The sequence below is a fragment of the Drosophila novamexicana genome, unplaced genomic scaffold (assembly GCF_003285875.2).
Source record: "Drosophila novamexicana strain 15010-1031.04,08,12 unplaced genomic scaffold, DnovRS2.1 tig00000108-arrow-pilon, whole genome shotgun sequence".
In the NCBI taxonomy this organism is placed as follows: domain Eukaryota; kingdom Metazoa; phylum Arthropoda; class Insecta; order Diptera; family Drosophilidae; genus Drosophila; species Drosophila novamexicana.
Window position 1 is genome coordinate 4,747,456 of NW_020824772.1, and position 13,120 is coordinate 4,760,575.

General features: G+C 41.2%; 1 protein-coding gene across 1 annotated transcript; it reads left to right on the top strand.

Moving 5' to 3' along the window:
- Nucleotides 1-11,591: 11,591 nt before the first annotated feature.
- Nucleotides 11,592-12,734, top strand: LOC115771853 (uncharacterized protein DDB_G0292186-like). The gene has a single exon (XM_030717735.1). The coding sequence runs from the start codon at nt 11,621-11,623 to the stop codon at nt 12,650-12,652; it is 1,032 nt and encodes a 343-aa protein (XP_030573595.1). The 5' UTR covers nt 11,592-11,620; the 3' UTR covers nt 12,653-12,734.
- The last annotated feature ends 386 nt before the right edge of the window (nt 12,735-13,120 follow it).

Below are 13,120 nucleotides of genomic sequence, written 5' to 3' on the forward strand. Positions count from 1 at the left end.
TGTTTCTATAAAAAACTTGTACCTTAGCTAAACAATCTTTTCAGCCTGTATATGCCTTGGGTATTCCAGATGACTCCTTTTATTTGTAATAATTTATTGTTATTATTTGAAAAACGGTCTCTTACTCAGTCTTTAATATATAATTCGTTTTCCAGTTCTGCCGCTTGCCAAAGTTCTCGGATTTTCCTTGGTTCAAAACTCCAAGCATATGCAGCAATGAATCAAACCACATTTCGCGAAGGTATACACACAGCATTTTTATTTAGCATTTATGCAATTCAATTTAGCGGAAGGCAAACAAATTTTTCGTAATGAACTAAAAGCCAAGCAAATTAAATAAAAAAAAGCATTATATGAAGAGCCAAAAGTTTTCTTGAAATAAGAACTAGATAGAGTAAATGGCAAACATAGTTTGTGTGTTACTTGTTGTACACGTCACAAAACAACCCCGCACATTGTCGTATTCCGGAGCAGGAACAGCAGTAGTGGAGGGCATGGTAGGCGGCAGCACAATTGCAATAAGACGAAACCTCTCTCAAACAGTCATCACATAATTAAAGGGGCATAAATTACCTGACCACAGAAAAGGCATCGTTTCTAACACTGGTTCCACCTATTTGAACCTTTGCGTCATCAAAGCTGGAATGCTTTTGCTCTCCATATGCTGCCAGATTTGAAGAGGTCAGGTGCGTTGCTCATTGGTTAATTAAAATTGACAGACTGGCCTTTATTACAATTCGCTACAGACTGGTTGAAAAGCGGCTAGTCGCTTGCTTTTGACCGTGTTAATGAACATTTCGTGGGCCAAGTTTTTGGAATTCGGCAAATTAAAAACGGATTTGATCATTTGTCAAAGTGACCCAATTATTTGGAAGTCTGACTTCTTCTGTTATGACCATTCGACTAGGTCGTCTGTCAATTGACGGACAGAACCATGTCGCATAGCTGGATTCATTGTTATTCTGTTGAAGTTTTCTTGCCGTGTTCATGCTGACAAATTATGCTATTTTATGCGTTTTTCGTCACTCACAGGCTCACACACATTCCCTCACACACACACACACCTAGACCGTGGAGTCGCCTGGGACAACATCAAGATAAACGCACGCGTGAAAGCCACCAACAAGGCAGCGCCTTATGTCGCAGTCAAAGTCGACCTGAGCTGCTTGTTTTTGTGGCATAGCCGTGGTTCAGCATGGTCCTACCCCTACCCCAGCTCCCAGGAGCATTATCTGTGCGTTGCGTGGGTCTGGCGAAAATATTAAATGCGCCTCGCAAAGTGTTTGCCACAAGTGCGACAAGCAGCAGCCGGGGCAGGAACATTGGCAGCACAAGACACTGCCGGGAGTTATACATGTGAACCAAGACATGGCGCATCATAAGAAGCGTTAATATTTCAGTTGCGGCTGCGACAAAGTCAATGGCAGCTCCTCCAGCATCAGCAAAAACAACAACATGGAGAACGTTGACGTGTAAACAAATTGACAGCTTATAAAAACCTGAACGTCATGTGCACGCCGGAGAAGCGTTTTATTATGCAATTCAAGTTATTTGCGACACGTTTCTAGCTAGCAGCGCTATGAAGTCTGCGAAAATTAATAATTAACAACAGGAACGTGTCTATCATTTTTAATAACAGCACGAGCAAGACGATAATATTTGTGCTCCAAGCTGATTTAATAATCCATTTCATACGGGTACCTCAGACCCAGTGGTTGCCTAAAACGTCGAGAGTGGATACATTGATAGTAGAGCATGTTACTGCAGCTTTGCCTTTAGGTAGTGCCAAATACCATATTTACACATATCACTATATATGTAGTTAAAATATTATTGCTATAACAAATGTAATATTTATATTTAATTAACATAATGTTTCCGACAGCATTTACATAATGAGCTTTAAATAATATGCTTAAATATGCTATGTACTTAATGCATAATTAAGCTTACAAGTTTTCAGGAATCGAGCACATTATTAAGCGCAGATATCCTATTTCTGCTTGTCATGTCATGTCTGTAGTTGGATCTGTCGCATTGCTGTCTAACCTTAACAGATGTATATCAAATCAGACGTGTAACCTTGCGGCTTCATATTTTATGCAAAGTTCAGGCTGCGTCGGCCCGTGCGTTGCCGCCTTGGTTCATGCATTGAGAATGAGCGTTTTGCCGCTTCATCAAGTTCGGGTAACGGCTGCTTTAGCACGCGACACCTGCTCCCTGGGCAATCAAGTAGTTTTGTGCTGGCTTTGATCTTGGCAACTATTGACAAAAGCCGGGGCTGGCCTAAGCAAATATTCAGCCGCTTGGGAAAGTCAAACAAGCCCCTGAAGTGAATCCCTGACAGAGGCAAATAACATAAACACGACTAGCCCTAACGGAACCTGACCTATGCTGGGATGTATTTATACCCGATTGCATGTGGCTTATTATATTATATTTATATTTTAGCGTCGAGCCATAAAACATGCGTTGTTGTTTTCGTTTTTTTGTTTGTTGTTTGGTAAACAAGCTAACTGTAATGTTCGCTGTGTAATCTAATACGTTTTCGTAATAGCATTTGATGGCAAACATTTTGACAGTTCGGCGGTTGCCTTGGGGCCTGCCAGCGCTCACAATGAAATAATGAAAAACTGCGTTTAATTGCAGCATTAAATTTTAATTGTTTATCAAAATTGTTGGCGTGTTCAAAATCCCTCTAATTACATAAATAAGCCAATGCGAATATGCAAAGGTTAGCACAATTTTATGTTCATTAAAAATCGCTTTTGGTCCTATGAAGTTACTTGTTTGCAGACTATATGATTAATTTTTCAAGTTTAGTGGTCGCACAAAAAAGACTAATTAGAGCGGGCTTTGCAATTGAAAGGATTTACAGATTCGTTGCCCAAAATAAACTAAATATGTGTATGCTTAGGTGATTCAATGTCTCAATTGCTGCAACTGTCAACGAAACCAGAGATGATGTCAATAACCGATTAAACTTCTTGTGCTTACCATTGTTCAATGTTTGTCTAGACATACGTGCCACACAAAAAGTCTTTATATTTGTATATAAAGCAGCTGGCTGTAACACTGATTGCCTGCTTTATCATGTCTCAGCCAAAACCAGTAAGGCTATAAATATGAAATCCGACTAATAATTGCTTTTGTCTCGTTTGGTTTCTAACTGGCAACAGTGCTTGAATCGAGTAGGACCTCTTCACAGGTCTAAGCCTAGCAAATGGTAATCGATTTTGCCTGTTTTACACTTTCACAATTTAAGAATTTATAGGGTATCAGCTCGCCTGTAAGTAGAACGAAAATTATCTGGCAACAATCGCTTGCAACTAAATAATTTAATTTAATAATATCATACATTCTATAATCAGTATGGTCTATCATTTAATTGATATCTTATTTAGTTAAATTGTGTAAAATTAAATAAGTGGTTGCTGACTGAAATGTATAATAATTTTGAATATGCATTACACGTTAACAGCCCATTTGGCACAGTTTACCGCATTGCAATTATTTGTATGGCAATGCTTAAGCTATTTATTTATGTTTTGTATCTGTATCGATAATTGTTAACGTTTTTTTTCAACGTCTGCTGGCTGATTTAGCGTGCCAGAATTTTCTGAGTAACTACATCACTCTTGAAATTTGAAGATTTTTCTTCCCCTTGTCTATATGATTTCTACATACGCTTTTCTTTATTCCTCATCGGTCCATTGCGCTTATCGAATGTCCAGAAAAGTAGAAAAGGAAAAATAATGCTTGTCTATTAGTTAAATAGGCTTGCAAATGTACGTTTATTTGTTTTCTGGCAAGGCACGTTGCTCTGGTTACTTAGCAGGCGTGCGCTTTGATTTGTTGGACACAGAAACGAATCGGCCGCAATGAAATGAAGCTGGCCCCATAGTCGCTCTGGCTGTTCGCCGCAAGCTGTTAACCCAAATAATTATGGCTTCATTAAGTTGATTGTGTGTGTAAGTGGTTTTTTGATAAAGCCACTGAGTTATAGTCAATCCTCAGACCCATTCCCATTCCCAATCCAATGAACATACCACTCGCCCGCTTGCTCAAAATTAATTGCTACAAATTTGGCCCAAAAAAAATTGTTGCCACAAATGACACGAATTAAGCAAAGATTAAAGTGCTAATTTTTGTGGTGTTGTCGCATGTTGCCAAAGGGGTTTTGGCAATTTAATACAACAAGATCCACACATGAACATGCCAGCACCAAGATACACCTGCACATGCCAGTGACTGCCTCAGGCTAAGTCAAATCATGCTGCTTGCCAATTACGAGCCGCATGTCAAACTCTTCAGAAGACACAGAATCGCGCACGTGCCTTACTCTATTTTTGTTCGGACGTATTTTTGGCAGGCTATGCTTCTGTAATGCCGGAATTTGTAAATTTAAAATTCATACGAATTTTTTAAAACAAAATACTCATGAGATACTTGGGAATTTTTCATCTGACCAACGCAGACAAGGAATTTTTACGCGTCATATGCCTGCTCATACACTTTTCGCACAGGGTATAAAATCTAAAAAATGATTTAAGGTAGCATTTATGTAGCCCGAAAACTCGCTGGCTATGTAAAACAACAACGACAAAATCAACAACCAACCAACCAAAAAAAAAAAAAAAACAACAACAAAAACCACACTATTATTTTTAATGGCCAAACATTACAAGTTACTGGGGCCAACAGAAAGAGAGAGGGAGAGAAGAATGGCAAACGGAAGCAAACATAAAAATAAATAACAACAAATTGGCAGGCAAATGTTTAGTTTGCCGCAGCCCCCTTCCTCAGCCCATCTCCGCAGCAACAAAATCAGCTTTAAATTTGAATCCCTGTTCCTCTCTCTTTCCTCCCTCTCCACTCCCAGTCTGTCTGTCTCGCTTATTTTCTGGGCAGCCTTTGAGTTGCCTTTGAGCTATTTTATAATTAGTCCCAGGCATGACAAAAACTTTTGCCAGAACAACTTAAGCGGCAGCCGCTGGGTCCGTTTTAGCTAACCAACCGCACGCGGTGCACGTAGGCAGCAAGAACAATAACAACACATACAGGCACAGACACGCACACACACACACACACATATGATAGGTAGCAGGCGGTGTGTATTTGTGTGTGTTGCGTAGGTGCGCCAGCTGCCTCATGTTAAATTTTATGGCAAATAATGGGCGACATATGCCAAAAAAGTTTGCCACATGCTCCACTGCGCCGAAATTAGTTTGGGATACAGCCAAGGCTGAAAGCAGTCGAGGCCTAGCAGTAGACGCCATTCCCTTTTCCCTTCACCATATAGGTCACTTCAGTGGAGCATAACATGAAAAATTCTAAAACTGTTAATTGGCCGCTGAGGCGAAGGCACAGTCAGCTCTGCAAAATTAACGAGTTTAGTTTTGCGCTTGGCGATTTGGCCTTTGCTAATTGGTAGCAGCTGCTCCTGGGCAGAGCTATTAACAAGGACAATATGTATATCTATATCCTATATACTTTATTTAATCCCGATTCCAATAGCTGTTAAGCCGCAATCAGCAAAAGTCTGTCAGTGCAAATGACGCACGTCCAATTGCAGTTTGTAATTTCAATCAAATAATTTAAAAATGCACAAGTGCAGATGCAGCTTCAAATAGGGCGTGGCGGGGCGGGGCGGAGTTCTTCACTTAAGTGCATGAAATTCATCAGGTGTGTCAAAATTGCAGTAAGAGCTCAGCGAGCACTGAGCACAGCAAAGTACAGCTCAAAATAATGTACAAATGGCAACTGTGCAACCAGCAAGCTGCCGCTGCAAGGATAATGCTCTCACACACACGCATACACACGCACATACGCCCAAATGCACATACACAAGATATATGCACGCCAAGGCATTTGGAAAGAGGGAACGCGCTGTGGGTTAGTCTTATAAATTGTAACATTTCATCAAGTGTTGGTGATTACGCCGACTTTGCTGAGGGGTAAACGAGGCTTGGGGGAGGCGAGCACTTCGAATGTGATTACGTATCTTGTGAGGGATTGAAAGGTTTTGAAGGTGCAAAAGAGCATTAAATTACAATTTGTCCATTACGCTGCTTTCTTGCAGTCAGCGACTTTTCCAACATTTCTAATCTGTGCAATAGTAAGAAAAGGCAGCATTCGTAGAGAAAGAGATAGAAATATTAATTTTACAACTAGAGACTTAAGGTGAGAAGTCGCTTGAGCTCAGCTTAAGTTATATTTTCTTTAGTTATTTTTGCATTTCATTAAGGAAATTTTCGATTTTCTTGTCAATTAGGCATCTGCAAACTTTTGACTATTTATCTTCGTTAGCCAGTTGCTGTGGCTCACATATATTCTAGTATTGCGTTAGTGTATGTGTGTATTAAATGTTTTCCCAACGCGAATTTGTGAGAAACAGCCGCAACCGCACACGCACACGCACACATACGCACCCCAAGCATTTGACAAAAACACTTTTGAAGTTTTTGGCATTTGCGTGCTGCAATCGAATGAAAATAACCAAAGTAAACTTACCGACTTTGAGGCAAGTAAAGGGAAATTACTTTGTCTGCTAAACTTTTGGCGCTTAGCTGTTGCAGATATATCACATAAATTGCTAATTTGCTAAGTAACTTATTAATGAGAGTTTTGTAAGTTATTGGACGGGATTAGGTTCATGTGACTTAACAATAACCGGCGCTAAATCTTGAACAGAAACTGTAGCTATAAAACTAGCCATTAAAATGCCGATTGGGAAATATGCTAGTTGTTAGTACATATATGTATACCATAGGTAATATTTGTACAATTTCTTTTGCATTCTTCTTCCTCGAGTGCTGTTCACTTTTGCATATTTTCAGTTCCTCTGGTTGGTTGATTTGGCTTTTTTTCCCAAAATAAAATTGCAATATCCTTTAAGCCATTTCCGCTTGTTGCTCAATGCCCTCTTTTCTATAATGCGGAAATAACAATGCGCCAAGGGGATTTACAAGTGCAACACACACACCCACACACACACACACACACACACACACACACACACACACAGATACACATACGCGCGCGCGCATACCAAATTCAAAACATGTTTATAGGAATGTGGCTTTGCCAAAATATTTGTGAAAAGCAAAGCATTGCGAATCATGATATTTGCGATATCTTGCCTTGAATATGCTGAAAAAGGCTGTCTTGTTGTAAATTGTACTTTTACTTCTCGGCAGCTACTTCCATGGCAATGAGCGTTCGCAAAAGTCGCTGGCCAAACAAAATGCATTAATAATATTTGCTGACCAGCACCTTGAAACTTTTATTATCGCCTGCAGTACAGCCCGCCGCAATTAATAAGAGACCTCCAACTGGGTGTACTGGCCACGCCCTTATGCTGCTGCTTTAGCCCGCTGTCTCACTCATCTGTTGGTTTTCCTTGTCTGCACTGCAGTAGCGACTAATTTGGACGCGTGTCAAAAACTGCGCAATGACTAAGTCATTTTGGAGGAGCGCGGGACTGACGGAGCTCGGGAACGAGAGCTGTCCTCTTGTCTAGCTGTTGGCGGCTGTTGGCGCCAGTGAAGCATTTAGCTAATTGTCTGCATTTATCAAGCCCAGAACATGCCACCAAAAAAGGCGCATTAAATTTATAACAATTGTTTTACAATTTTCGCAAGAAAAAAATAAAGGAAAAATACATGAAAAACACCAAAAGAAAGTGCTCCCCCCGCTACAGAAAAACATCTATCTATGGGAATGCTCACTGCATTACTTTTCTTTTCAAACGCGGTGCCGCTTTTTCTTTAATATTGTGGAAGCTGAAACGCAGAGCGATGCGCAGCGGCGCGGGCTGACGAAAGTATTTAGCCAATTGGCAACATTATTTAACAATTGCCCTGCTGCAGGCGCCTTGATTTATGCAGCAGTTTCTTTTTTCATCGCCCGAAATTTGGCACACACATGTGTTGTCAACTGTGTCTGTGTGTGTATGTAATTCTGCACTAATTTGCAGTTAGTTTAATAAATTTTACAATGCGCCACATGCGTGTGCAAAAAGTTTGTGTGTGCGGGTCAGAAACTTTTAATTTCTTGTTTGGCAAGCGGATTCGTGTTATAAATTTCGAACACTTGAATGAGCATACGGCTTGGCTGTGTGCGAGGGAATGTATGTGTGTGCGTGCGTGTGTGTGTGTGTGTGTGTGTGTGTGGCTATTTTATTGGTATTTATATTTGCGAAAGTGGCCACTGCTAAGCTGCGCTCATAAATCACCCAAAGCCTGCGTAGAGTGGCAATTAATGCAAAATAGCCAAGGAAACAGTTGCCGCTCGATAAGAAGGCCATCAGTTGACGTTTTTATATTGCTGCTGGCGCTGCTCCCGCAGCTGCTACTCTCTCCCATAAGCAATTTACAATAAAAATTCACGCCAACTGCAAAGGCTACAGCAATAACAATGGACAAAAAATATGAAGCACGAATTAGCCTGAAAGTATGCAACAAAAATGCAACAGGAAACGGACGCAATAAAATATGCACAAACTGCCAGTTGGCAGCGACGTGCAGAGTGTCGGGGCAAGACGATAACGATAACAATAAACTGGTTTCTGGGTATGTACGTGCGTTGGAGAAAAGCTCTAGAGCTTCCTCGAATGCACTGCGTGCGAGGGCATTAGCAGCTTAGGAACGCCACTGAAGGATTATTCAATGCTGCTTAAAAATTCTTGAAAGGCTTGACTACTATTTCTTCAAGGTAGTAAGGGATTGTATGAGCTTAGTGTATAAGATAAAAAGAGAAATAAAATTGATTAGTTTGTTAAAATTCATTTCAATTAAAATTAATAAAGTTATAAGTAATAGATACCGAAACTTCGAATCCGATACTTACGATGCAAGCAAAGCATACCAATTTTATCTAGAAAAATGGTATGAAATAGTCATGTGTTTTTGCAGCTGTTAAGCGTGTTGCATAAATTATGCAGCATTCCATTGCTTGATATACAAACGTTGACTTCTGCTCACTACTGTGGGGTCTCATATTGGGTCTGGGGTTCACGGTTCATCGGAGCATTGCTCGTTTTGCGATACATTTCGTGTTGCCTTTGAATGTTAAATGTTGTCTTTTGTGTGTCGTCTGCCTGGTGTCGAGTGCTGCGTGTCGCATTTTCTATTCGTCAGACGGCATGTAAATGATATGTGACACTTTCTAGTTGTTTTGACAAACACAAGGATTATGCAAATGAAGTTAGAAACATTTGAAATTCATAAACATTTAATATTTCATGAGCTCTCATGAACATTTATGCAGCTCTGGATGTGGGCATTGCAAAAACAATTGCCAACACTGTTGCCTTGCTGTTGTTGTTTTTGCATGTGTGCGAGTGTGCAGCTTGTGTTAGTTGTTTGTTATATTGGTTGTTTGAGCCAAATAACTTGCCCGTACATGACTTTTGAGCAAGCAAACACACATAACGTGTTTCCACTTGACTCCTTGCAAATGAATTTCAAAGTGTTCTCTATGAGTTTCATGTTGTCCCATTGCAGTAACTATGCCTTATTCAATCTGATGAAAATAAATGCAGCAACTGCAAAGCTTCTCTTCTCGCAATTAAGTAGCTTGGCCCAATTGACACTAAAGCTTTCATCTGATTACCCTCGCAAAGGCCCGGGCCGCTGACAAGCAAACAAACTAGCCATTGGACCAGGACAAACAGCAAATACTCAAAGTGATACAAAAATACAAAATAAAACAACTAAGAGTTCTCGAGTCGGAAATGCCTCACTAGGAGATACCCTGCCTATGGCGTCAATTTGACATCACAAGCATTATTAAAACTATTTCTATATATACACCTGTAGCTCTTTCAATCATTATAAGGTCGATGTATTCCTACTGACGTACGAACCAACGAAGACACAGACAGACGAAGGTGGCAAAATCGCCGCATCTATTGACACTGAATAACAATATATATGGGGTTGAAGATGAGTCGCTCGGCATGTTACATGCATTTACCGAAAACCATAATACCCATCTTACCCACTTTCAATGGGAACAGGGAATAAAAAAAACAAAAAACAAAAGAGAAACCACTAGCACAAACAATGCGCAAAAATAAGCAAAGCCAAAGCCAAAGCTAAAGTCTTGCAAAGGCCGCAGGAACAATGCCCGACTAGCTAGTCACCTTTGTGGGCTTGGTAGCTAGGTGACAGTGACAGCAGTGAAGCAAGTGCCAAGCTGAAGTGCAGAAAGTAAAGCGCATTATGTCCTTGAATCGCTCAGTACTGGGTCCATTTTAATTTTTCGTTATCTCAGTGGAACTCTCAGCGCTATCTTTTTGCCGTGTTCGCTTTGTTATTTTGATTTTATTTTCTAAGGAAGTTCCGCCTTTAATTGTGCACCCTTTTGTAGCAGCTGCTGCTGCTCCTCTTACTGCTTTATCAAGGAGTCCATAAATATGGGCAAGTGTTTCAAAAGATATCCCCAATTAAAATCATTTCCTCTGTCCTATGGCTGAGTTTGGCTTTCGCGCTTGGACCGTGTGCACAAGTCGAAATTTAATTTGCAAAGGACAGCAAAAGGAAAAAAGCCACCTAGCATAAAGGTGCTACCGAAATATGGCAGCACAATGACCTCTTTACACACACACCCACACATGCACATGCAGACAAACAGATGGGCGGAAAGCGGCACACATGTGCGCGAGCCGATAGCAAAGGGTTAGGAGCAAAGCTTCGTGTGGCCATTAACATGAAATTTTTAACAACAGTCACGTAAGAAGTTCAGCGGTCCACGTGGACGACATCCTTGTTAGCATTTCTGTTTTTGCAGTTGCTGTGATTGTGGTGGGTAAGCCCAGACGACACAAGCAGCGTGATGGTGCTGCAACGAGGGAAGCTTTTGTCTTTGCTTTCAATGGATCTCACTGCTCTTCCTCGACTCTCTTTCTCTCTCTCTCTATCTCTCTCTCTCTCTCTGTCTCTCTCTCTCTCTCTCATTCTCACTTTGCCAACCTTTGCCACCCTATTTATCTTATTCATTGTTGTTTTCGGACTGTGCACTTTGTTTTTAAACTCTGAACCCATAGTTGCTCCAGCTCTCCTTTGCGCTTAAAGCCGGCGCGTACGCCTCGCAGCACATCCTCCGCATCGTTTGTGCTATAAACACTCAAAGCTGTAGGTGCACAAGCCAACAACAACTACAACAGCAATATCAACAGCAAAAGCAGCAGCAGCAGCTAAGGGACTTATCCTGCCGCCTTTGGGCTTCTTCTTTCTCGACGTCATCGCACAGGATGCGTCGCTTATTTATCGCATTTTTATGTGAAATAAACGATTCGGAATTGGCTACGTAAAACATTAATTTTATTGTGGGGGAAATTGAGATTGCAAAGCGAAGCGGCAATAACAACAATAACAACTAACTATGGCAGACGCGCTGCATGGTAAATAAGTCGTTGGAAGCCAAATAAGAACGAAATTGATTCGCCTTGGAGCAGCGTCTCCAATGACATTTAATGGAAAGCTTAATTATTTTTGCATTGAGATTGCACGCCCAAACGTAAACGATTCGTAACGCCCAGTTGTGCCCCTACATGATAGAGATCTGCCCAAGACCAGAACAGTTATAGCCAATAATTTAACGTAACAGTAGCTAAATGGAGCTATATCATTGCATGTACTATGTTGTGCTTTTGCTTTTGGTAAGCAAAACTGGGCTAACGGTCGATTCGACCGTGAAAGATCCAGCTGGGCAAATAACTCAGCCGACACCGCTAACAAATGCGGTGCAATCAAGGGCAGATACGGAGCCCAAACCACCAATACAACCGGAGAAGCAGGTGACGGAGAAGGCGCCGGATCAACAAAAACAACAAGCTGAGAATCAACCGGCTAAGCAAGTACAACCGGTACAACCAACGATAAAGAAACAACTGGATCAGTCAGTACAACCGTTAAATCCAGAGATAGAGAAGCAACCGGTTAAGCCAGTACAACAGGTACAACCAAGGAACAACAAGCAACCGGATAAGTCAGTTCAACCAAGGAATGATAAGCATCCGGATAAGTCGAAGCCAGCGGGTGATGAAAAATACCCACAGAAACAAAGGCTATCGGAAACCAAGGACAAGAATACGAAGAAGTGCAAACCGACCGAGGTGCTGACCGCCAATAAAGGTTGCGTCAATCGTGAATTATATATGCACCAGATACTCCAGCGAGCCTGGGCTGATGAGAATCTGGACGAGGCCAAGGATAAGGCTGGACTGGCCCGCAGCATTGAGTGCCCCGATGGTCAAGTACAGACGCCCATTGGTTGCACGCCAGAAAGGAAGCACTTGCTCGGCAACGACGAGCGAGTACCTGTTCTGCCCAGCCATCTTCATGGAGAAAGGGTATACGCAGCTGCCGGCTACCTACCTGCGCTAGTTGAAAACAGTGAAGAAACAAATAATTTTCGGGCTGCTCCCATAGGCAAACCGAACAGTAATACGGTCCAGGGCATAAAGACCGATAATCCTGTGGGCCACAAGACACGTCACAAATATATTTACTTGCCAGGAAGGCTGCTCAGGAGCGGTCGTGCGTGTCGCCCCTATGAGGTTCTGGGAATCAAAAATCGGTGCATTCGAAAGCTGGGTAAGGTTGGTATATATAAGCACAAGAGCCACGTGTACGGGCGTAAATAGACAACTAGGCGTACTTATAATAAAGGATAATATGCTTTTCTTTTGGTAATATGAAAAATAATACATTACATATACAAAATAACATTGCATAATATGGAACCAGATCTCAAAACTTTACTTTTAAATCTCTACATTCTTAGACAGTTTGCGGTTAGCTCCTGTGAGATTCACATGGAGGACATGTGTTGCTAATCCTGTCGCTCAACTAAGTAATTTAATTAAAGTAATTTTAAATTTAGCTTTGGGTCCGATTATTTTGTTTAACGACCACCAATTTCTTAGGTCCTTTAATGACATTGACAGCAAATTGGTTTTTTGCCCTAAGCCACTGAAAAGCAAATTCAAATAGCTACGAGCGAGATTCCTTTGGCTTCGAGTGATGTGCTTGTAAATGAGCTCGGTTATTTTATAGTATGTGCAAAGCTTATGAAAGTAAAAGCATAATTAAATGGGATTTACGCCTTTGGC

What these genes read in the sequence shown, in the direction of transcription:
- LOC115771853 (XM_030717735.1), top strand. Translation starts at nt 11,621, where the DNA reads ATGGAGCTATATCATTGCATGTACTATGTTGTGCTTTTGCTTTTGGTA.